Genomic DNA, 26,027 nt, shown 5'->3' on the forward strand with positions numbered 1-26,027 from the left:
CTAAATAACAGACACATTTAAACAGCTTTTAGTCGGCAGAACAATACGTTGGATTTTTATAAACTGACTGCGCTCTTTATAACCTAGCTAATATTACTGTATCCTAGCTAACATGTGATGTTCACGTAAAGCAAATCTCTTTGTGCGGCTACAAAGGCTTCCAACTTCGACTCGTCTTTATCTTCCACACATGAAATTGAGGTTACTGCTCCAGGTGAACGTTTCACTTGAAAACTGGCAGACGGGTGTATTTTCTGAGGATTTAGGACATCATTTTGAAAAGCAGCACCGGAAGACGCCCTCGTTTAGCCTGTCATTCGGTCCGTCGGTCGTTGCTCAGAGCTGGAGGGCGGCAGTCAGCCAGACAGTGAAAGTGAAGGCGGAGACCAACCCAGTGCCGAAAACTCAGCCTCTTCTGGATCACGTTCAACTCCGCTGAGCGACCCCAAAAAACGATCCAACAAAGTGAGATTCGAAGAGGAAGGAAGACAAGAGAGAGAGAAAAAAAAAACGCGAGGTGCTCCTAACTTCTTCACCGCTATCTGCCAAGAATTGTCTTCCGGTGTTGACTTTTTCTTTTTTTTTTTGGTTTCTTTTTTTTTTCTTTTTGGCGAGCACTGCAAGAGAAAACCCTCCAAAGCTCAAAGTTGAGCGTGAGAAATGTGAAGCTACCGGTTTGTGTGTTTCAACCAGGCTCCAGGATTCCCTATTAATCCATGCAGTACAGTGCAATGGTACGTGAACGTGGATTATTATTGCTTTCAAATGTTGTGATAACGCTCTATGTGGTAGCATTATTATTTTTTTTTTGTTTGTTTTGTTTTGTTTTTTTCCTCCCCTGTGATTCTGTCCTGTCCTTGCGGCGGCGGCGGCGAAAATCTGGAGAAGTGGGAGCACTACGCTGACACGGTCCGGCCAGAAATGGCTCTGAACTTGGCGCAGATCGTCCAGCAGCCCGTGTTAACATCCCCATTCCCTTTAATCTGGCAAATGAACTCAGTGTGGACTGTTGACAGCTCTGTAGGACACACACACACACACACACACACACACACACACACACACACACACACACACACACACACAGGCGTGTGCTCACACGGTGCGGCAGCAAAGTAGGCTAACAATGTTTAACTTTAGGTCCTCTCAGTGTGCTGCAAAACACTGCATGCTTATAAGTTAAAAGTAGGCTATTTACTCAATATAAATATATATAGGCCTACACACACATATGTATCAGATAGAGAAAAGTAATTCCATTATTTAAAAGAGAATCCCCCAATGAACTAGTTGCAGCGGAGATATAATTTACCTGTTGTTTATTGGACAACGCAGGCTGAATATGCCGTCAACAATAAACGTAATAAATTGCACCCTCTCTTTTAAATGCGTAAAAACACTTTTACAGGTCACTTTAAGGCGAATTGTTACGATTGTCATTTATAACCCTCAATTAATACAAGTAATCTCGTTGAGTTTCACTCCCAGGAGAGAATGAAGTCAGTGTATGTGTGCCAAAGAAGCCGAAAGACGAAAAGAAAAAAGAAAAAGGAAAAAGAGAGAGACCAAAGTTTCTGGACACTGTCAACGGCAAAGCGTGCGTTGAATGGTCGAAAACGTGAGAAGAAGTGAGCGTGTGTGGCGCTGACACGAAGCCGGTGGGGTGAATTTTTCTCTTTTTTTCCGGCTCTATGGGGCCGGAGCCGCGGTCCAAAGTCCCCGAAGCTCATAAAATAATTCAGCTGAAGTGACGAGAAAGGGAGTCGGTGACTTGCGCGAGCTGCGTTTTTCATATAGCCGTGAAGGAGAAGGAGGAAGGTGCCGGGGTGGGTGGGGTGTGGGGTGGGGTGGGGTGGACATGAGTGGTGTGTTTGGAGGAGGAGGAGGAGGAGTGTGACTGTGTAATTACGTGGGTGAAGAGAAAAAAAAAAACGAGAAAAAGTTGGGTCTGATTTGCTGGAATCGCGCAGGACCGAAGGTGCAGCGGCCGATTTCATATCAAGTTTGGCATAAGCGAGGGGAGGGGGGTGAACATCACACGCTCGGCGCCCTGTGAATCTCCCCGTAATGCTTTTTATGAGATACCACCGCACCGAGACGCGCACAGAGCCCACGCAGTAGAGGAGCGGGGCGACGAGGCGGCTTTGCTCCGGCTCCACGAGTTCAGTCCGCAAGTGCTTGCTTTCGCAAGATACGCATCTCCTTCTCTCCGCGGTGACGACAATCTTTGGATCGGAAGAATTGATGGATATTCTTGGATAACTCCTTTTTTTTTTGTTTATTTGACGCGGATAGCTGCCCCACGCGCGCACACACACTCTAACACACACGCACACACACACTCACTCTTGCGTGGTGCACAGCGGTCCAGGAATGGCGCGATGAAGTGATCAGAGGAAATCAGTCCCAAGAATCACTTTGTGTGTTGCCGTCTCGTCATGTATTCCCCGATTTGTCTAACTCAGGTATTTGTTTATATACATTCAATTGCCATGCTTTACATATATTTGCATATATATATATATATATATTTATGTTTTGTTTTTATTTTTGTGGTGAAATGATCACACGCGCTGGGGATACAAAGTTCTCCGTGTGTGGAGAATGTGGGAAACGCTTTGATAAGTTCAACGAAGCTTCCCGCGTGAAAATACAACCTTAAAAGCAACTCAAAGCGCTCAAATCAGCGACTATTTGAGTATACCTGGCGCTGGAAATGCTGGATTTTTATTTTTTCTCTTAATTATCTTCTTCCCGACTCCCTTCCCTCCATTCTTTGCGTGCGTAAAATTGAGCGTAAAGATGATTTTAAAGATAGATTTAAAAGACTCAACCCCGCATTATTAGTACCGGTATGTTCCCTTTTTTCTTTGATGAGGTTATTTGCGTCCTCCGTTAACCTCCCACACTCTCCCCGGCCTCGCTTGAGCCGTGTTTTTATAAATATATATATTTATATATATATATATATTTATATATATATGTAGCCTATACATGTTTTTGCTCCCCGCTTCCCGGAGCAGTATTTTTTATTTAGAGTTAAACTCTTATACTTAAGGGAAGTGAGGTTGGAGGATGATAAAGCCACTTTCACTGTAGGAAGATCAAACGAACGATAAGGTTGATTCAGCGCTTGGACAGAGTCGCTGACTGTTTTGGCTGACTCAGTTTTACTGTTTATATTTTACTTGGCATAAGTAAGTGATTGACTGAGATGCGGTTTAGTTTGTGCTTAAGAGGATTGTGCTTTTATGGCCCCAGTGTACCGGTAGGCCCCTGCCAAGTCATTTATCTTTCCAGCATTTGGTTTGAGAAAGACTCAGAAATTTTAAAGAAAATTAATTAAGAGAAAGAGAACAGGACGTTTCACGTGGCTTTTAACAGGATTACCAGGAGCAGAGCAAGACTTTTAGGAAGAGAGGTTGCTGAGCACATTTAGCAGAATCCAGAGTTTACTTTTTGTCGTTTTATTTGGCAGCTTTATAGTGAAGAGATTACATTCAAATAAGCCCAGCTTGTTATTTTACTACCTGACTAAACGGATGGGGGATGCAACCCATGCTGAAAGTGATAGCCTGCATTTAAAAAAAAAAATATATATATACATATATATATATATATATATATAGATTCTACAAGGTTGAAAAAGTTGACTCGCTTTGTGTATTGAATTGTCAAAAAATTGAGATTTCTATGCTGGGGGGAGAGTTTTTGCATATCTGAAATGTGGCTTCTCAGAGGAGCACCAGCGGCAGGCACAGATTGGGAGTAGATTTCTGTGGTTTCCCATAGCCCGCTTTGCCTGACTGCCTTCAAAAAGAACAATGTGTGGTTTAACTCTTCAAAAGCCCGCTTAAAGGGAGCTGCTTATGCTTATTGAATGTGACATTCTAATGACCCGAGAGAAAGATAATGCAATGTTTCCACTTCACACTTAGAGGAACTGTATTTGCTAACGACTCCCAAATCGTTCAAAGCATCCTGTGCACCGACAGGAGAGCAAACATAAAGGGTTCATCGTAATTTGATGAAGAATCCCTGAATTATTATCCTGCAGAAACCCCCTTTTTAAAATTAAAATTGTATTGTTTTTTTTTCACTTTTAGAAATGAAAAATGGAAACTCTGTCAAATACGGAGTCGCAAAAAAAAGTTTACCTGCAGTCATTTGTCAAATTAAATCCAACATAAAGTGGGACATGGGACACTGAAAAGTCAAATAAAGGTTAAAGACATTTCAACACAATGTATCAAAATCTTTTTGGATGTAGAAATAATTTGGCTGAAAATGAGATCCACCAGGAAACCTTTTTAGTTGAGTGTGACATTTTGATGTCACCGTATGACCTCGCATTTTTGTAAATGAAGAATTGTCTTTTTCTCTTTTTTTTTTTTTACACGTTAACTTGCATGGCTGACATAACTTAGCAGAAACTTCTTTCCGAGTCCTATTGCAGCCTTTTGCAAATACCTTTCACACTGTTGCTTCGTCTAATGTGTCTCCTTTCTTCTCAGCCTGTGTGTGTGTGTGTGTGTTTTTTTTAGTGCTTTTTACTGCGTCTGGTTTTTGGGGAATCTTGTTAACTTCCCATTTTGTGACTACGTCCCGCTTGGCCTTCCAGTTTACACTAAGTTCTTAGTGAATACGGGATAATTTCACAGTGGAATGTGGATAGTTTGGTCAGGGAAATGGAACGGTGAGGGGCGCATGCTCTCTGCAGCAGCAGCTATACAGGAGTCCTGCTCACAGCATGCTCGGGGAAATAAAAGCAGAGCGGCGAGTGCATTCAGTCGCCGGGCTTCGTCCCATTGTTGCTGTGACAGCTGATATAAACTGTAAAATATCCTTGTAATTACCTGAAGTATGTCCTGAAGCATCGAGGGTGGTGTAAAAAGAGAACATTCTCATCTCTCAACCACTGTGGGGGAAAACTGTGTTGCCGGATTTATTTGTGGTCTGACTTCCCTTCTGCTTCAAATTAGTTGAAGAATAAACTCATATTTGTTCTCCATTTTTGATGACATGAGTTTCTGATTACATTTCTCTCCTTCCTCTCCCCACTGTGTCCCTGTGACGCTCCAGGATGAATTTCATCCCTTCATCGAGGCACTTCTTCCTCACGTCCGTGCCATTGCCTACACGTGGTTCAACCTCCAGGCCAGAAAACGCAAGTACTTCAAGAAGCACGAGAAGCGGATGTCCAAGGACGAGGAGCGTGCGGTGAAGGACGAGCTTCTGAGCGAGAAGCCCGAGGTGAAGCAGAAATGGGCATCCAGGCTGCTGGCCAAGCTGCGGAAGGACATTCGGCAGGAGTGCCGGGAGGACTTTGTCCTCAGCGTGACGGGCAAGAAGCCCCCGTGCTGCGTGTTATCCAACCCGGACCAGAAAGGCAAGATCCGCCGGATCGACTGTTTGCGGCAGGCCGACAAAGTTTGGCGTCTGGACCTGGTGATGGTCATCCTCTTCAAAGGCATCCCCCTGGAAAGTACAGACGGCGAGCGCCTTGTCAAGTCTCCACATTGCACCAACCCAGCACTTTGTGTCCAGCCACACCACATAACAGTATCAGTCAAGGAGCTGGACTTGTTTCTAGCATACTATGTCCAGGACCAAGGTAGGTTCACGCTCACACGCTATGTGTGTGTGTGTGTGTGTGTGTGTTTGTTTCACTGTATGCGAGCTCAGGCACATGTGTGAATGATGGCTTGGCGAGGTCAGGGGTCACATGTGTTACTTTTTGGCAGCCTTGCTCAGACTGGCTGAAGTCACCACTCTGTTTGCCAGACAAATAAACATCAGAAACGTGAGCACCGGCGCTGGATAAACACACTTAGATTTTTTTTTTTTTCTCCCTCTCTCACAGCAAGGCTCGTTACCAAACAGAAAGAAAATGTGTTTTCGATATTAAACGTTTTTTAACCGTGGTTTTTGCTCAGCTGTAATCCAGCAGCTCCCGCTCGTGTTCGGTAATTATTCTCTCGCTGTAACTCTGACAGGATATGCATTTCCATGTATACACAGTCGCACAGGCTCGTACAACTGAACGCACGCCCCTTCTGTTCGTCTGGGAGTTGAAACGGTGACATTTCAGGAAAACTGTAGCATAGACTTTTTGAATAAAAATGAACCCACCAGCGGTTTATTTTTCTCAAGCTTTGGGTCAGTATCGAAGGATCCCTTTAAGTTCTTAATATTCCATTTTTTAGTGTTTGTTAACGGCGATTTCCTAAATCGGAAGGTGTCCTCTCTGTGTTAAAACACACCTTGACCTTTGTCCGTATTGCCTATTATTTCTAATACAACACAATTTATACCGACCACAACTAAAAAATTACCTTCTAGGTTGATTTTTTTTTTTTGCTTGTGTGTAGTGTGTAACTGTTAAACTATTTGGAACTATGGCTTTGTGCAAAAGCGGAAACCTCTCTCACGTTCCTTAATTCCTGAAAAGCTGGTTTCTTTTGGATAAACAAATGTTATTTGTCGTGCACATCGTGCGCTATAAGAGGAGGACAACGTCATTTAGTTGCCAGGTAGAAGAGAAGATTTCGACGCGGACAGTTTTCTCATCATCACTGTGTTCTACAAAACTAACCGAATTGATAAGGCTGATTTATATGCTCGGATTCTTGACCGAAAAACAAAGACAACTGCGCACTTATTGCGTGAAATTATGGCACTGAGTGAAACATTCGAAACTGTCCAGTAATATTTATCCCTAAAAATTCTTTGTGAAAAGCTGCCGGGAGTTTTCCTTCCTTGTTTTATGACAGAAACGTCCCATTTGAATCTGATAGGGGTTACTGTGAAGAAAATATTTTCGACAGATGCTGTAACCAAGACATTCTGTTTGTGTTGTCTTATCCTTACATGGACACCAGATCACAGTGCCTTAAACAACCCTCTTAAAATAAAGCATCTCATAAAATTACAGTCCTTTTAGTCTATTACACTTGTGAACTTTCTCCCTCAATCTGCTGACACCATAGGAACCCCCCCCTCGATAGTATTCCATGTTGAAATTCCCCCGTATTAAACCTGCTGCAGCAGCGGCGAGCAGCCACCAATAAAAACGCTGCTATTTCGGGAGAAATGGTGGTATAGCTAGCTCATTATCATCAAACCCTGAGCGCCATTTTGTGTTTGATAAGTGCCAGGGAAAGCAGAAGGCACAGCACCGAGACAATAATGGTTGCCACTGGCACCGGGGTTGGCATCAGACCCTCTTTTGTGTCTTTTGTAGGATGCCACTGCTTCTCTAGCTTGCATCTGCTGCATTTTTAAATGCTCGGTGCCAACTTAAAAACACCTCTTTCGTGCCGTTTCTTTTCTCTACACGCTCTTAGTCAAATGATAAGGAAGTGCTTATTCTTTTTTTTTTTTTTTTCCTTTTTTTGTTTTAGGTAAATGCGTATGTAAAGAGAGAGGGACTCGCTCTTGGAGAGAGGGCTGATCATTTCCTTGTGTTTACTGTTAGGTAAATCTACTGTGATTTAGCAACGCTTCGTGGATCAGAGTAGTTATTTAGCGTTGACCTCAAATTTTTTTTACCTGATTGAAACTTTGGCAAATACAAAATAGAATTCTTTCACAAGTACCACAGAGATGATTGTGCTTATCCCCCGCCCCCCTCCTTTTGGGTTTAAAAATAAAGCGTCTTTCCCCTTTCTTTAAGTTACCGAGCGGTGCCCAAACCCAGACAATGCAGCCATATTGTGGTAGTGTGCAGCGCGGCGCCATTTTGTTTTACACCGTGCCAGGGAGGCAGGCAAATCACCAGCGACGGTTGTTAGAGGTTCGGAGGTTGGCATGAAACTCTCTTTGTCTGCTTGCAGCATGCCTTTGATTCGTTGGTTGGCATCCGCAATGCAGTGGGCACGTTGGAAAGTTTTTTGACGGTGGCAGAATGGAAGCCGCTGCCTTTGTTCTGCTGCAACTGCACGAAACAAACAAACATACAATCAAACACAAAGAAACTATAAATCGACTCTGCCCGCAACAGAGTCCAGTGTTTGGTCTCACTGCTAGAAAATGGAAGTGTTCAGACTGTGCTTCTAACGTTGTTCTCTGTGTCCTTCCGTCCGGCAGCGGCTCAACCCTGCTGTTAGGTGTACTCTAATAACAGTAATTATTTTTGCTGCCTTTATCTACTCATTTGTATTTTTTTCCCGTTTATATTTGTAGCACAAAAATTCAAGTTCAGACTTTTTTTTTTTTTCCTCTTTCCTCCCCATCCCCGCGGGTTTCTGCCTGAGAAAGGTCACCGGGTTGGCAGCGAGAGTCATGGGTGAATTTTGAGAGGGCACTCAGCCCCCTTGTTCTGGGGCACAGACGCGTTTAGCCAGGCTGGGCCGGGCTGTAGCACCCATGTGCATGCCCAGATGAATGCCCGCTGGGAAGTAGGCTGGGGGCTGGGAGTGGGGGTTGTGGCATCCATTGTGCCAACTGGCAGGCCGCGTTCAATACAAGGCCCTGGCTTCTCACAGACACACACACTGCAGTGGTACTCCGGTGCACTGTTTTGTCGTTATCTGATTTAAAAACAAGATGTATTATTCTTTTTTTTTTAATCATCTCTTCTCCACACCTGCATTCATATTTTGAATATCTAGCTTGACAGCTTGATGGAATAGCCGCAACAAGGCATGCAGATACTAATCGTGTGGGGACATGTTGGAATACTGTAAGCTTCATTTGTATTTGCCTTTTTGCTAAGCTGCTCACCGCTGTTTGTTCAACCTTGCAGCGACGCAGGGAAATCTTCAGCTCTACTTTTATGTGCGTTTGATGAGATGTGAAAAGGCAGCGTTTTTTTTTTTTTTTGACACTTTCTAACGTTTTTATGACAAAATGCGGAAATGATTGGTGAGAAAGAATTCTGTGCCTTTTGGGAAATTTCCTCACGAGCAGTGACAGACGAAGGATTGTTGAGTTCGTCCAACGGGAGACTAAAGAAGTCGGGGTCAAGCAGCTTTCCCATTACTCCTGTGCTGAAAGTTAACACGACCATAAAACATCATTACCTTGACTTTTTTCCCCCCTCAGTAATGCAACTTTTTTTTTCACACCGTCATGATAGTTTGAGGAAATGGATGGATTACCTCTGAATACAAGCTGACATGTTAATGGAGACCTTGTTTTACAATCGCCAGACTTAACCTCTGCCCCCGGGGTCAGGACCTTTGCAAAGAGATGTGGCAGGGTGTCCTCTGAAGTTTAATTGAGCAAAGCAGATCGGTGAAAACACGCCGTCGCAGGCTCGGGGCACGTGGAGGAGGAAGACTTCTTGTCTGGGTGGTGGCGGTGGTCAGGGAAAGTGATGGGCGGGTGGGGGCGGCTCATAAGCCCCCCTTGTTGACCTCCTCAATCGGGGTCAAACCGCAGCGGTCGAAGGATCACTGGTGGTCTCTTGGCAACTGTTTGTCTCCACGCCCGTGCCTCAACTTCTGGTCTAGCTGGTGGTCCCTTGGTTCACTGGTCTAAGTGAGGGGGAGTAATAGGCAGCACTGGCTCCCTCTCACACCCCCCCATCACCCCAGCCCACTCCAATTGCTCAAGCTGGGCTGGTATCTTCTCAGTCCGCCATTGCCTGCTCCCCAGTCTGAGTGGGGTAGCTGTTTGCATCTTGTTTTCCGCCTGGCTGCCTCAGAGGCTTTGGTCAGACGGTCGGTGTGGAGCTCTGACCTTCTGGGTCACAGTGGAGGTCCATGACTAAGCACAACATCTAACCCTCCCTCCCTGCATCCCCTTATCCTCCTCTGCCATCAGAAATCACCCCTGCGGCACACTGCCCAGCCAAATGACTCTCACTCCCTTCTCCCGGTTTCTTTTTCTTTTTCTCTCTCCCTGGCTTTCTCTCAAGCCCGCGACTGCGACCCATGACAGCTGTCCCAGGCGCTTGGCCAGAGAAATGGCGGCTGGGTTTAAGCCAGAAGTGTGAAAACAAAACTTGTTGTAAGCAGAAAGCATTAAGGACACTACTGTTTGACCTTTTTGGCCCAAGGCAAGTTGATCAACTCCGTTTGATTTTGAAGCTTCTCTTGGTGGGATTGGAGATTCATTTTAACGGAACGTTCAGTTAAAAAAAGAAAACAAAGCCAAAATCGGCAAGATGGGAAACTACAAATCCCGGGATCAGCCATATAGAAGAAGTCTTTATGGTGAACTGCACAACCCCGTGCTTGGCTTCCATTCTGCCTTGCTTATTAGTATGCAATAGAGCCTGCGGTGTCTAGCTACCTCTCTCTCAGAGCCATAACCTATCGAACACATTCTCTCAATCTAATCCACTTAGAACTCCCTCCCAGCTTCACCGCTTGCCTTATTGATTTCCGCTTCCCACTAAATGTCTTCCCTATCCTTTTTCTCTTAACCCGGGAGCTATTTATGTTTTGCAGTGCAGTCTTTCTTTCTTGCTGGCTTTCTCTTTTTTTCCCTGCTCTCTTTCTTTCTCCTTTGCTGAGTTTCTTTCTCTTGTAACATTTTCACCTCAAACTCCAGGATCTGTGGCTCTTTGTGATCTCCACCTGACTTCCCTCGGCCTCCTCTCCCCTCCTGCTCCTTCTGAAACACCAACCTGGGTGCAGTGCTGCCAGGTTGCCTGGCTCAGTATGGGGCTTGTGTTATTAGCAGCGGGGCTTTGCTCGAGCAAATACCTCAAGGCTTAAACAGGCCGTACTACCTCCTTAGCCCTCTTTTGTGTGCCATGTGTACATAAATCTCCATGGCAACGAGGCAACTCGGAGCAGAGGCCACTGAGAAATGTGGATGCTTTCTTTTTTGGACTAAATTTACAACTCCCCTTTTGCTCTGCTACAGTGCTACAGTTTCATTTGCTTGGCTCACAGTTAGTACTTCTGCATCCATCAAAAAATGGGAGAAAGTCTTTCTTTGGCATTGTAAGCCACAATCGTTGTGTTGAAAAGCCTTTTTTTTTGCGTGTATTCCAGGAGGAGACTCGGTTTTGCGTTAGTAGTTACCGTTGGTGAAGGACTGCAGTTTGTGTCATTAGTCCATGGTTAAGATCTCAGCCTCCCCACACTTTCCCAGGCTTTTGGGGAGGACACCAAATGCATTTCAAATCCCCCCGAGGCCACTTGACTGGAGGACCAGCACCTCCCACTCCCATCGGATAAATTTCCCACCCCCACCCTGTCTGCCAGTCTTACCAAATGAAGACAAATGGGTACATTCACCCCCTATCCCCAATCACTACACCGTACCTCACTGTCCTAGCTTACAAAGCAGGCCCTCCCTGCTGCCTGAGCTTCTCCATCCCGTGACTGTCCTCTCTTCTTTAACATCGCTTTAGCGTAACTGCTAGAAAAACTAGCTGTCCCACCTCCCTGCAAGACTGGTCAAGTAAGACAGCAGGATCTGCAGTGAAAAGGAGGATCAGAGGGTTCAGGCAGGAGACACAAAAGTCTTAGATAGAGAATTTGTACGAGGATGTTTTTTCCTCCCATTTTTTCAAGTCAGTCAGGAGAAAAGCACCCTCAAGTGTCAGAATGAGACTTTCATGCAAAAGCCAGTCCCTTTTACCTTTTTTAAGGACTAATGAAGGGGAGAGAAAATGGGAAGGGGGTGGTAGGTGGGGTGTTATGGGGGAACTTTTGGCAGGGACAGACAATCACAGTGGTTGCCCAGGAGACACTGACTTCTCTGTGCAACACCCCCCCCCCCCCCCCCCCTTCTTTGCCCCATCAAAGTCTTTTCAGTCCAGACAGGGCCGATCAGTGGCCCAGAGTGATGGTTGTCTCTTCTTTTGTCTGGCGGTACAGTACGGCCCATCACTGTGACGGCTCGACAAGACCTGAGCGAGACAGAAAAAGAAAGGCCCGCCACTGCACTGCTGTGCAAAATGTACTTTTGGGTGGGCATTTTGTTGTCTGGGCTGGGAGGGGGCAAATCCCTCGAGGATTTCTTTCTAATGTTGGTGCAGTGGGTCAGAGAGGGGATATGTTGTCTGGGGCTTGGGAATGGCCTGCATGGGACGGATTCATCAGCACCCCATTGAGTTGTCAGAGAAGTCGAAAGAGTTGCACTCCTCCCTCGCATATGCCAGGTTGACTTCTCAAACCAACTTGAAAAAAAACGACTGTCGAGCGGGAGAGGAAGCCTTTTATTCAGTGATGTACATTATAAACCCCGATGAGAACTTATGATTTATTTTGACCGGTTCTCTAAGAAACTTTCAAAAGTTATGGCTTGTGTGCCATATAGAGGGAATTACATGAGGGCACAGACCCCTTACTGTCTGTAACATGAACATCTTATACCACAGGAGCACCAAACCAACAGGTCTTAGAGGTTTTTCTACAGGACGGGAAAACAGTACCTTTGGAATTTTTCTTCATATGTGAGAATTTAATTTCAGCAAGGAATTAACGCAGCATTAAAAACCATAATCCCTTCAAGTGTTTCAATTTGTGTGACAGTTTGAAAATTTCATTTGATGTGAATTTAGATATTAGGATCACTTTTAATCAACAGCACTCACTGTGTGAATTAAGTGATGGTTCAATCTTTTGGCCACTGCTCGGGTAAGGAAAAAGGCCAGTCCAGCACTGTGTTTAAAGCCCACAGCAGCCCTAAAAGGCTGGTTAATGAAGCCCGTTATTTTTACAGGGGCTTGAACGGTCCTTGTTACCATGGTGTCTTCTGAAAGCCTGTGCGATCTGGCTTCTGATATCTTGAATTCTTCCCAAATTGGCAACCAGTATCTCCACTGGCGCAAGGCTCCAGCTGGTAATTTTTCCTGCTCTGACTTAGAAAACCCTTCCTTAATTTTGAATGCAAGCGCAAACATGTACATGTGGAGACACAAGTTTGCACACATACGCCTCTGTATATATATATATATTTATGACTCACTGACTGTACACACATGTGCATGCATTCGATTATTACTCATCTGCAGTTCACTTTAAGAGACTGCATTTAGATTCAATAGGCGGCAAATCCCCTTAACATCTGTTGGGCAAACATTGAAAGTGAGCGTCCTTTATAAGCTTGTTCCAGATTTACCAAGCCTAGATTGTAATTAGGCCTCCAACATCTGTGCATACCTACAACCAACAATTACATTGCGGATTCCTACCAAAAAATAACTGTACCCCACGACTTCTCCCATAATCATTTCTGTCTAAATAAAACACAGACTGTCTCATTTGAGCTTTGCCCAACCGGGCCATGATGTAATAACAGATATTCCCTCGTAGTTTTTTTTTTTTACAGAATTGTTTGCAACCTACGCTCTGGCATCTCTACTGACTTAGCTTTTTGGGGAAATTATGATAATAACCCCAGCTGACCTACAGATGGCTAAATGAGTAATGCTCAACCTCATCATCTCTCTCCATGGGATCCCAGCTGAGTCTGCCTGGTGTTTCCCAGGAACATCTTCATCTGCTTATGCGGCTCTGTTCTGCAAACTTTTCAGACTCTCACCAGACATTTTTTTTTCCTCCCCTTTTTCTGTAAAACCTCTGGCTGTAACTTGGGGTTGCCATGTGTGTCTTGTTAAAGGCAGTTATGACAAATGGCAGCAGCTGTACAAACTAATCTCTCTGTAGCTTTCACACATGGCGCTCAATTAACAATGGACCACTGTGGGGCCCTAATCCATGGTGCAGCCATCTCTTGGTCCCGCTCCCTGAGCCAACTGCCCCAGGAGACTCTTCTCCTCAGCACTCCTACCAGCCAGCCTCTAACGCCATTTAGATAGAAGCTACCTCAGCTGGAGATGCAGTAGCCATCTTGTTTGCTTCCATGTCGGGAGTCCTGGTTCCTGGCGCTTAAGAGCCTGGGTTTTATATGTCACTTTGGAGTTCTTTGGTGTAAGGTTACAGCTGTGAGAGAAAAAAAACGCACTACTTTTGCAGGCTTTATGTACCCTACATTTGAGTGTTTTGACTGTTACATGTGAACTCGCATATATTCAGTTTGGGTCTAAGGATTAGAAATACTCTGAATGAATCTGCAGAAGCGATCAGCAGATTTAACTTAGGTTTGGTGAACAAGGGATGGGAACAGTGGTTTTGAATAAGTGTGTGTTGGTGGGATGTAGCTCTTCTGTGAGTGGGCATAATTCCAGTTGTCTTACGATGATAGACTGCTGTTTCTCGAGGTCTCAGATAGCCGAATTCCCTGTCTAATGAACTTAAAGAGTTCTGTACAAAAGTGAATTCACTACTTTTATAGGTTGATATTCTTACATAAAGTTAAGGGAACAGCGGGGTTGGTTAATAGTTCTTCTTCATCATGGAATTATCCCAACGTTCTGAATCTACTTTCCAAGGAAAAGTTCCAATTTATGAAATCCTCTCTATCCAAGAGCGTGTCAGCTGTGCTTTACAAGGCTCTCCTGAAGCTAATCTTCAGCTCACGTTTAGATTACAGTTAATAATTCCAAAAATGAAACACTGCAAGACAACAGGGCTTGGATGAAAACCAGTGTGAACTGTTTCCGTACTGTCTTCGCCCTTATCCAAAACAAAGCCACAAACGGGAGTTTGCGACTCAAAAAAAAGGGTGTTGAAAGGTCGACAGCCATCAGGAAAATGATGCGAGCCCCTGCCAAATCTATGACATGAATGAAACAAATGGATGAAGGAAAATGAAAATGGTTGGGGTGTGATCTCTGGCAGACAGAGCGAAACCAGTGCCAACTATTATGAATGGGGAAACTGCTGCTGAGCTAATGAAAAAAAAAAGTTGTTTTTTTTCCTTCATCCACTATCCAAGAATAATTAACCAGGGGCAGGCCTTCTGGTGCGGGTGGAGAAAGCCACAAGACATTGGACTAACATCTCACCGCAAAAAGAGGACAGCGACACACACAAAGGGATGGGAGGTGGAAAATGCAACAAAAGATGGGTTTAATGGGAACAAAGTAGGATCCTTAGTTACTTTTGGCGAAGAAAAGAGGACACATCGAACCAAAAGAAGTTAACAATGACGCTTCTTTTATCTTTTCATTCTATTAAAGGAAAGTATAACAACCTCCTGCATCAAGTTGCACATAAAACTACTTCAGGATGTTTCTTACTGTATCACACATAAATGCACAAAATCATTTCTGGCGTCTGTGACTGTATCTCTCTTAAACTAACGAAGAACACGCACACGCTCACTTCATCACGGTGCACACACACACATTTGACCTGGACACATTTTCCACTCCCGGCTCACAGTGTTTGGGGCTTCAGGACAGTTTTCACGTGCTGTACTGTTCAGTAGCACCGATGTCTTATTTTTTTAAGCTAAATTATATCAAGACAAAAAAACAGTTCCATAACATTTAAATCTGTCTTAGTTCAAGCCTGAATATCGTCGCGCTCTGAGAAAGTATGATGCCACTTTTGACGTTTTTTAAGTAAATGATGAAACAAACAAAAAAGGCCACAGTGAAAATAATAATTAGTTTCCACCGTTGGCCTCTTAAATGTACTGTGAGTGTGCTGTATGCAGCTCCTTCAGGCCTCTCCCATGTAGGCAGGATGACATGATGGAAAGAGCAGAATGGGGGCCAGATGTAAGTTTATATATAGGACCAGACAAGGGTACGGGGCATGACACCAGGCAGAGGCGTTTCATATCCCATGCACACTATCACGTACACCACGGCCCATACTGATAAGGACTGCAGTATATGTTCTGTATGCAAAGGAAAGAAAATAGGGACTGTTAATGATGGGTGATGGCCAACGCTTCATGATACCACTGAGATTAAAGCAGAGCGGAGGTGCAGAGGCTAATTACTGGGGCTAGAGGGTGTTAATTAAAAAAGGCAGACACTAGCTCCAATTTTTTTACTGTAGCTTTTGGGTTTTGTTTACTTTTTCTCATGGAGAGGCCTACAGGCCCGCGTAGACTTTTATTTGAATCCATTTAACTCGCCCCGCAGCCAAGAACAGCAATATTGTGTTTGTTTTACCATTCAACCCTTTTTTTGAATTGGCATCTTGTATGGCACAAACATCACCCGAAAGCTGACAAAGCAGGCCCTGTTTGGAGGCAAATGCTCCAAACAAAAAGTGGTTTCCCTGTTTTGGCAATCAAAGCAACCTTATCAGCGATCAACATATTCACACCCACAGACAGAGAGGAGAAGAATGCCCCATTGACTGATACTGCCTGCCAGGCTGGCCGCGCAGATCTCCTGAAGAAAAGACCTCTGTCGCTGGTGGACCCCTCTCCTCCCAACCGCCTCCCTTCTCTTTGCCTTTTCTCCTTTTTATATGTCTCAATACTTCTTAAGAAGGGGGGAACTGAGGAGGGCTGCATGTGTGTATTGTCGAGGTGCTGTCGGGAGACTCCATCCCATGCTGGTGGTGTGTGTGTGTGTGTGTGTGTGTGTGTGTGTGTGTGTGTGTTTGGGGCGGTTGTGTGGTTGGGGGGCTGAAAAGACGGAGCCGTCACCTGCTAGACTGCTGGAATGTTAATGCCATGGCTCTGATAATTGGATTTTGTACACACCGTCTGTGAGGAACGTCCAGCAACTTTCCCCCTCTTATTGTTCGACCCAGCCCTGGACCCTCAATAGGGCTTGTCTATGTTTATACAAGCACTCACATCTCAATAAAGACTGTTTACAATGTGTGTGTGCGTGTGTGTCTGAGTGTGGTGAAGACTTCAGTATCGCAGCGCAATTGTGGGTGAAAGGAGGGACTGAAAATGAAAAGACAGTGTCAGATTATCAGAAGATATTAAAAGATTTGTAAGGACTTAAAATAGGATTTTCCCAGATTTAAGCAGTATTGCAGTAAGATTATTTTAACTGCAGGATTAAAGATTTTTTCCTTTTAGACTGGGGCATTCAATCCCAATAGCTTAACTTCATGCTAACTATTCATCCCACCACAGTAAGACTATGCCTACATGTTCTGAACTTCACACAGAATCCAAATTAGGCACACCCACTTTGAGGTCAGAGGTGAAGAGGAAGCACTTCCTATTGGTTAGCATGTGTGAGGCGTGTACTGTACATGATCTCGGATCATTAGGGAAGTCATGGCTCTTGTTTGCGTTGGGGGGAGTGTGTGGAATCGGGCCGGGGGTTGGGAGCCGTGACGCGCTCGTTTCCCTCTCCCTGGCCTCCCATGCTATTTCCACCCAGGCTGCAGTGACTTGATCTGGCTAAACATCTCGGCTGCGCTGACCTGAATTCCTCGTATTCACCTCAGAAGACCCTTGCCTTCGCCCACCGGCCAATTTTCTTCTTTCCCGGCAGCCTTTCTGTGCAAAGAGCATATGCTCTGTTTGTGTCTAAAAGTTCCTTCCTGTACATAAGGAAGCTGTGTTTGAAAAAAAAGAAAAGAAAAAAGCTCTCCTATTTCCAGCTGTAATCCCTCCGAGTAGAACTGCAAGGAACAATGACAGAGGTTTTTCTTTTGGCACAGTGACTTGTTGTGATGAGATAAACAGCCTCTAATTGTATTTAATCTGTGTTAAAATAAGGCATTTGGAACTATTACTTTGGTATGTTTACCAAACAGCTGTTGTGTGGATCCTTTTTGTTTTTTCTAAGATATAATGGCTCTGGTTCACCTCATTGGTTAGTGGGAGAATAAGACAGGCGCTGCATTAACTTATGCATGATTTTGTGTTCAACTTAAACTGCTACAGAAATAACAGCCTGGAAATCTGTTTAGTTTCACTTTAGAGTGTGATTTCATTCAATTTAACTGGCTTATCTATTGCCACCTCTGTTAGAAACACATCAAACAATCAACAATTGCAGTTGATTAACTAAAAAGAAAACTGGTGTTAATACTCACATAGCGATATCTTCAATTAAACTGTCAGCATTTTGCTTATATAAACACTTGTAAAAGTTCATTTTGCAGTGGCCAAATAGTCTTTAAAAATAATATTCATCATAAAATGCCTCACTGTTTGTTCAGAGAGGAGCAGGTAGCAGCCTTCCGCATGTCTCAACTGTCTTACTCTTTTCCCTTTTAACCTGGCAGTAGTGTGCTGTTGCATAAACAACGGTCTGGACGGCCACCTTTGGGCTATTGTAGCCTTCCACACGGCTGAACTCTGGCCAAGTGGATGTTGTTGCAGGAGACCGCCCCACAGCCAAACACACAAGCCAACCAGAGGCGTCCATTCCTGGAGGCGAGCACTCAGTGGATGATACCAGAGGATATTGTTGTGTGACAGCTCTTGGATCGTGTGAAGGAACGTGACTTTGGAATTGAAATAGCGAGGGATGAATTGGCCCCAGCAGGCAAAATAACGGCGGCCCCACAAATGTCAAACTAAAATTGAAACTCAAGCCGCTCTTTGGACTTGCGCACCGTATGTGTGCGCCTGTGTGATTTGACATGCTGCTTGTGTTTAGTATTCATAATGAGGTGTTGCAAAATGCATGCTCTCTGCATATCTTGCTCGGCTCACCCACCACCTGTATAAACAACAGAGCTATTGCAAAACGGTTCCAAGAAAAGGCTCTTCCCGGGCTTGTTGTCAGAATGAGGTCAGCGTACACTACTCTTTTCTCCCTCTGTCTCTCTTTTCCCTCCTTTTTTTTTTGCCTGTCTTGCCTCACAGTACTCATACTTTGTCCTTTTAGAGCACAGGAGGAATAAGGTCACTAGAGCGTCCTCACGACATATGTCCGTGTGAACACTGTGGAAGTGTGTCGATGGCTGGAGAGGAAACTCATTTTCTTAGTGTCCGAAAGACTGTATTTAAATCCAACAATCACTTATTTCATGCTTTATTTAATTATGGCACATCAGGTACAAGGTGTTTGAGAAAAATAGAGCTTCCATAGCAATCCGAGCACAGACAGTAAGGAGTTCTGACACTGTTAGATCCACATGTAGTATATTTTCTTTGGTTAGCAATGAGGAATTCTAACAGCATGACATCATTTGACCCCCTCGCTGATCATTTTACTCCATCGCAGCACAAAAGAGCGCCTAGAGACGTAAAAGGAGTGCACATGTATCATATGCTTGAAGTCGAAGAAGCAGCTAATCTCACCGCCCCACCTTGCGCTGCGCTCCCAGAGGCGCTGGTGGTGGACCGCGTCGCTTCTGGAACACCGTAACACGATCTCCAGAGAGGAGCGCAAAATGGGTGCTTTGTGTCCAAAGATTTGTTCAGACAAAGCCAGATAAGGAAACCCAACAAGGGCAAGCAAGAAGCTGCTTCTGTGACTTGAGCAAATAACCTTTAATCTAGGCCACGCAGCCAGATAGGAGCAACAGCCGCAGCAGTGATCTTAACATCCGCTGTGATCCAAGTGGTGGTTTGAATGAAATACAGGACGATGTAGTCGTTCCTGTGCCCAGTTTAGAAATTCTTACTGTAGACACAATTTCTTGTGGGTTGTTAGGGTCAGTGGAAGGCTTCTAAATAAATTAGATTTAGACTCAATTCCTCATGTGGTCATAAATGCCACAATCTGGGGACTCATTGGCTGTTGTCCTGCGGCTTATTCTCTAAGAGCAGTGGACAATTTTTTAGGGCTTCTGGTGAAGTAAGAAAATATCCGGAACACCAATATCTGAGCCAAGACTTACTCTTCCCTTCACTGGTCATTCTCTAAATATAGATGCATTTAGAAGGAGATAATAAAAAGCTAAATTCCTATGAGAGGATAGCTGATGGTTTCAAGATGGTGTGTGCTTTACCTCTTTTGCTCTTCTCGCAGTATTTAGCAGCATGCAACCAAAGCCTGGTTCAACGTGACTGGTCGACACTATTCAGACGAAAAAAATGACAGACGTGGTGCTTCTCAAAGTCAAGGAAGGGTCCTTAACAGCTGCGTTTCTGAGATGCCACGTCATCGAAGTGAGCGCAACGATTGTACTGAAGTAAAGGATCCTTTGAGGGACTTCCTCTTTCACTCGGTGAAATTTGTAGGACAATTGGTTTTTAAGGATCATTCGAAGCATTCCCAGACTTTCACCCTGCTCTACATATACGGCACTTCATTTTAAGTTTTTTATTTTTTTATTTTAAAGATATTTAACTGATCTCCAAAGCACTTTCATGTATTGATAGGAGTAAATAAGCAAAAAGGACCCATCATCTGGTGTATAAAAGGGGGACATACTGTACTATCCTTTTTTTCTCCGAGGCCCTTTAGCGGTTACGGAGAAAATGTTGAAGTTATTTATGATCAAGGCTTTTTGCAGTTTTATGTTCAATTAAAGCAGAAATTGCAAGCATGGTTTTCTCAGCAGTTGATTATAGTTCTTGGAAAGAAAAGATGCATTTTTGTAGAGATTAAACCTACAACAGTATCTGTGAAAAATATGTCTGTTAATGAGATTAATGAAGAAAGTCCCTTTAGATTTAAGTGTGTCAATGGCAGATCAGTTTCAAATGTAAGACTTGTGCAAATGTAACAGTTTTATAGAACCTCTTCCACATTTCCTTTACAGATGACTTACCAGTATGAAGAGCAGCTGCACTATGGTTAACTCCGCATACTGCGGCTGAACACTGATTGCAGCGGTGGCCCGACAGAGCCCAATTCTCTAGGCAGTCATAACAAGACCCATACACGTCCGCCCATAACTGTGACGAGCCCCTAGGGCCGTGTCTGACTCCCTCTGCCCACATCTCACTGCCCGTCCCAGAGCGATCAATGGGGTGGGGGGGGGGGCAGAGTTGGTTAGTTGGCTACACAGACCATATGTGTCTTCAGACCGCAAAACGCTGAAGCCATTACTTGGCCCGCTCTTGTGAAATTGAAAGCAAGAGCCAGTAACAGCAGCAGAAGTAGCTAGTTTTGGCTGAGTGTTTGGGGGCAGTGCTAGGAAAGCCCAGTCAGATGGTAGTGCTCATGCTGACTTATTGACTGCAGAGGACCGCAGACGGCTGGTGTCTTGTTGTCATTGTGCCAGCCCCTCCCGCACACGACCTCTCGGTGATGATGCTTGTCTGCTTCTCACTGTTTCAAATTTGCTAATGTGTCTGCATGTGTGTGTGGTTATTGAATCCCTTTAATGGGCTGATAGAGCCCTGTGACACAGACTTTTGGACTTTGTAACGTTTCGACAGCAAATTCTAGAAGGGATCTGTAATGTAGATGATGTAATTAAATGTGTTCTTGTGTAGGGATGTATTTCCCCCATAACAATCCAACGTCAAATAGAAGCAGACTGTATGTTAGATGCAGTACGGTACATGAATCTTCTGTCCAATGTTGTGCTTTTTGATGAGACATTGGTCCAGCTGCCATCTCACTGTTGGCTGCAACATTATTCTGGCTCCCGGTTTGCTGGTTGTCATGTTTTTGTTTTACATGGTCCAAAGATGGTAAAGTGTCTTTGTTGATCATCTCGTGATGATTTATGGGAAGTTATTTTTACCGTAGGTATTATTTTAGTTTCTCATGTGAAAGGGACTGTGCTCCAGCCAGCTGGCTGGTTTTTATCAGTGATCTGTTGTTGGAAGTTGTCATTTAAGGGCTTTTACTCACTGAACTGTATCTGTTGTCTGTTTTCAACCCTCTAAGCCGACATACAGTACGTGTTGTGTCGTTTACTCGCTGCCAGGCTGGTAGCATTAGTTTTGGTATCATCCCAAGGCGTTTTGCTGTAAAAGGGAACGTTTACTCACAGCATTCCTGGGTTTTAGTTCTCTTGTTTGGCTCGTAATGTATTTATTTATTTCTTTATTTGGTCAGACGGCGGGTGTTCCTTGGATAAGGGCTTGGAGAAGACTTATCTCCAAGCGTGCGTCTGTCATCTGCTGCTGCAGACAGAGCGCTCTTTCATTCGCTCTGGTGAAAGAGGGTTCACAGAGATTTAAGGGCCAGCATTGTTTGTGCTCTGCGATGCTTAATCACTTTTGATTGGACACCATATTATAACTTGGGCTCTGGATGGGAGAGAGGCTCTTCGTTGAAAACGAGTACGCTTCCTCCACAAAAAGGAGCGCCGCTGCCTCACAGGGTGGGTGACCAAGACAAAGACAAGCCGCCAGAGTTAAGCCAAGAGAAGGATCGGATCAGATAAGATCCTGAGCGGAGTGAAAGTTAACACTTAGTTACTAACAATACCACTTGAACGAGACTTGCTGATTTTGTTCCTTTAGAAACATTCTTCCTTCTTCAAACCTTCTAAGCAGCATATGGGTTTAGAGGTCCTGCAGCTTTGCCTCCAGCGTCTTATCTTTCTTTAGTTTAATGAGTAAGATGGCGGCTTATTCCTGAAGTACTTCACTTTCCCACACACCCCCCCTGCACTCCTTTTCACTGCAGCAATGATTACACATAGTGTTTACATATTCCATAGAGCACTGTGACAGAGATAAACCTCTCCTGATGCTTATCCCCGAGCCACAATGTGGAAACCACTAAGATATAATGTAAACCAAACGCTGCAGCTGCCCTTTCATGTCTCAAGTGCCAGTTCTACATGCTGAGCGAGAATTTTGAGAGCTTGTCTTTAAGTGGCATCGGTTAGATTGACGCAGCAACCGTCATACTTTCGACTTAGTTTTAATGACCTTGGCGAGCGGCATTCGTAAATGTATTTGAGTCTTTTCACACGGAGGCGCAGAAATGGTGTGGAGGGGGTTCAGCAAAAACAATAAACAGTTTGAACCCTTTAGCTGGCACTTCCTTCTGGATCACCAGTTACTCTGGTCCTTGACAAACATATATTTACTTTTGGGAATGAGTGTTTGTGGTAAGGGATAGGGGTTTGATATGATATGTGATTAATGATCCACACATCAGCACAAGGGAGTGTGGGGGGGTGGGGGTGGGGGTGGGGGTGGGGGGGGGGGCTCCCCACAAAGTAGGTTGTGGGATTATAGCGAGGGCTGCACTCAGAGGACTTCTTGGCATTAATTGGCCTGGCTCTCCTGTGGCTCCAAGTATTGCTGTCACTCTGCTGAGCAGACTGCGGTTTGTGCACGTTATCACTCTTGAGGTCCTTCGCAGTTAATGTGTCACAGGCAAATTGCATCGGCCTAAAAATATCCTCCCATCGTCTCACGTTGCCGAGTTTTTCGGGCTCTCTCAGGGTCTCAGGAGCCTTCGCTGTGTAAGTCCCTCCAGTCAGGAACGAAGTTCAACTCCTGAAACCAACCTGAAATAAGCTCTGTGGTAGTTACACTTGGACTCTGTTCTGTAGGGCCTGCCTGCTCCGCACCACTGCACAGGGGTGATGAGTGAGTATTTGCTGCCTGCAGGGTTAATGCTCAGGATACATAACCTGTTACCAGCGCTCACAGTGCACATACACACATACTGCCATACGTTTGACTGTTGTGTTTGCAGAGAACTGCTAAGGCTTACTCAGGAGAATGATGTCACAATCGTCATTTACAGAAAGTGCTCTGTCGAGTAGAGCTGGATTGTTATGCACCTCAGTCACATCCTCACTGCTTGAGCAATTCGATAGTTGTATAAGCCAGCAGCAAGGCTTACACAACACAACATGCTTTAACTTCAGCCATTTTTAAGCGATTGTGCAAAAGTTACTCTGGATGTCCTCCCAGCTTTGACAGACTTGTGTTCCCTGAGTCGTCCCTGTGAATCCAAAACTAATCCACCAAGTGGGAGCTCATCCCTCTTAATTTGTTTGCCTGCTTTACATCCATGGAGATGTTCTCCAGCGACATCTAAGCCATCACGTTGACAACCCCAAGTGGCGTCTAATACTCCGACTGATTCTCTTCTACAGTTGCTTTGATGCTCCCTTTATTATGTCAGATGGGGCTATTTTTCCCATCCTCCTCTTGTTTACAAAGAGGCTCTGATCGGGCCTTGAGTGCACAAAGACGAACTTGCAGTCTGCCGCTCAGCCACTTGGGCAAAGCTGAGGCCCTCCTCAATCAAGACACGAGAATGACCCACTTCATCTTATGCTAATTTGTTTTTTGGGAAAATGAACTAAGATTGATTGGGAAGCAATGTTTTTGGTCCCTTTTAATAGGCTTGTATGAAAGTTAAATATGTGCATTGAAGCAGGCTATGTAGACAATTCCTCTGTGACTCTTTGCTTTTATAAACCCTGGAACCCTGTTTCCCTCAATCTGCCATAGCATTCAATCACTCTGTAAAAAAAAAAAAAGACTGAGCTGTTTTAGAGCAGAGAAGTGGCTCTTTTATGGGGTGCTAATGGCCTGCTAATTCTTAGGGAAAGGCAAAGTGACCAATTCATTAAGTCGAGTGTTTACTACCTGTTGCCCTTTGACCCCTTGCTGTCAAGGGTGAAGTCAAATGCAAGTTGTTGTTTCAGCACAAGCGCCGGGATTGCGTTCTTTTCTGAAATCTTGACTTTAGTAGTCCAAGATACTGTTTACCGCCACACCCGCTATGAAGTGATACGATCAGTATCAAGAGGCGGGTTCACAGCTGTGCTCTCACACATTCCAACCATAACTTGCTGTTTTGAGATGAGATGGTGTCAGAGATGGAGTTTTTGTTTTCTTACATTGTTGTTTCATTCCAAAAGAAAATTGTACTTGGTGCTCTCCTCTAGAAGCTTAAACATTTAGGAGTTTGCATGACTCAGCACCTCGCTGGCAATTTAAAGTTCAGTGTGTCGTGAATGTGTCGTCTCTTTAGCCGTGCGCCATTACCTTCCATATGATTCAATTAGCTAATAGCCTCGCATCTTCCCACTCACACGAATTTACTAGGCCTCGTTGTCTTTATGATTTCCTGCGGAGAAACGTGTGTAAATGGCGGTGGATGAAACAAGGTGATTTAGAGGCCTCGCCACAATGCGACGAGCTCAGGCAGCCGCTTCCTACCTTTGTGTGGTTCGGGGATCAGGGGTGCGGCAGCGGATATGTGGCCCGAGTCCCGGCAGCCTCGGAGCAGGGGAGGAAACCTGGAGTCAAAGGTGATCGCATGCCTGTGATCGCATGCTGCTTCTGCTATCTGAGTAACTGACACTCACTGTAAAACTCAATCGCACAGACTTCATGCTGGACATAGTACAAGATGTAATGTCACGTGTTCTTAATTATTACACGTTTTAACATGGACAGCAGGGTGAAGATAAAGTGTTTGTCGAAGTGCAGAAACAGGGTCTGGTGGGAAACCAGTTGCACGTGGACTGCTGCTGCTGCTGCTGCTGCTGCAGCATGGTTTCTTTCTCTTGCTCCTCTCCACTCAGACCTCTCCTGTAACCTTGAGAGAAGCCTGCGCAGGCCCCCAAGTTCAACGAGTGCATGAGGCATATTTTCGCTGAGCGTGCTTGGACCGCCCCCACTAAAACCCCCTCAACCTCCCCCCACCCCCCTCTCTCCTCACCATACATACAGCTTTTTTCTCCCCTCCTCCTAAAGAGGACTCCCTGTAGGCCTCGCCTTTCACAGCGCCTGCAGAGGAAATACATTATGTGTAAAAAGAATTCCATATGGTGTCATACGATCTGTGTAATTCTCTTTCAATTGATAAAAAAAAAAAGTCACCTTGTGTGCACAATTCAGCTCTTTGTGAAAGGTGCTGTAGCTTCTGTCCTGTGTGTTCAGCCCTGAAACATTCAGTCGACTTTTTTTCAGTCTCTCTCTAGCTGCTGTTTTTTTTTTTCTTTTTACAAACGCTTACACTTGACAAAGACGTATTATTCGATTGAAGGCACCAACCGCAAATAAACAGTTCGACCAGCTCGACTGGAAAAATGGTTGGTTGAAGCCTATCACTTCCTTCTTCCTTAACGAAAACCTGAGAGTCGGCTGCAGCTGGTTCTCTGGAGGAGTGGCCGACATCAGCTGTAGTAGTTTACAGTGAGGCCTGCCTGCTTTGGCTGAGGGGGAGAGTCTGTGGCAGTCCTACTGGTAGGTTGTTCCAGGTAAGCCCTGCCAAGTTGAAGTGGCTTGGACCAAGCCCTGCACCACGAATGGGAAGTGTTTCTGCAGGGGCTGCCAACCTAGCGAAAGCTGCGACTGCAACAAGCCCGTTGTGTCAGCGAAGAGATAGTGTTTTCTACATGCACATGCACATTCAAGCAGGCCCTCAGGAGGAAAAAAAAACTTTGGCAAGGACACATGTATATATGTAGAAGCTTGCCAGGAGGGGGATTACAGAGTGTGCT

General features: G+C 44.8%; 1 protein-coding gene across 8 annotated transcripts in view; it reads left to right on the forward strand.

The window, feature by feature from the left end:
• The first annotated feature begins 324 nt into the window (after positions 1-324).
• Positions 325-26,027, forward strand: part of LOC142368820 (nuclear factor 1 B-type-like) — a 64,608-nt gene continuing 38,905 nt past the window's right edge. For 3 of the 8 annotated variants that reach the window (XM_075451009.1, XM_075451015.1, XM_075451013.1), the window contains exons 1-2: positions 1,917-2,465; positions 5,083-5,614. In XM_075451009.1, coding sequence (XP_075307124.1) covers positions 2,439-2,465; positions 5,083-5,614 — 559 coding nt within the window. In that variant the 5' untranslated portion in view covers positions 1,917-2,438. Of the gene's footprint in view, positions 735-1,916; positions 2,466-5,082; positions 5,615-26,027 lie in introns of those variants that run through there. The other 5 variants (XM_075451010.1, XM_075451016.1, XM_075451014.1 and 2 more) reach the window with 2 other exon arrangements.

The sequence above is a fragment of the Odontesthes bonariensis genome, chromosome 19 (genome assembly GCF_027942865.1).
Source record: "Odontesthes bonariensis isolate fOdoBon6 chromosome 19, fOdoBon6.hap1, whole genome shotgun sequence".
Lineage (NCBI taxonomy): Eukaryota > Metazoa > Chordata > Actinopteri > Atheriniformes > Atherinopsidae > Odontesthes > Odontesthes bonariensis.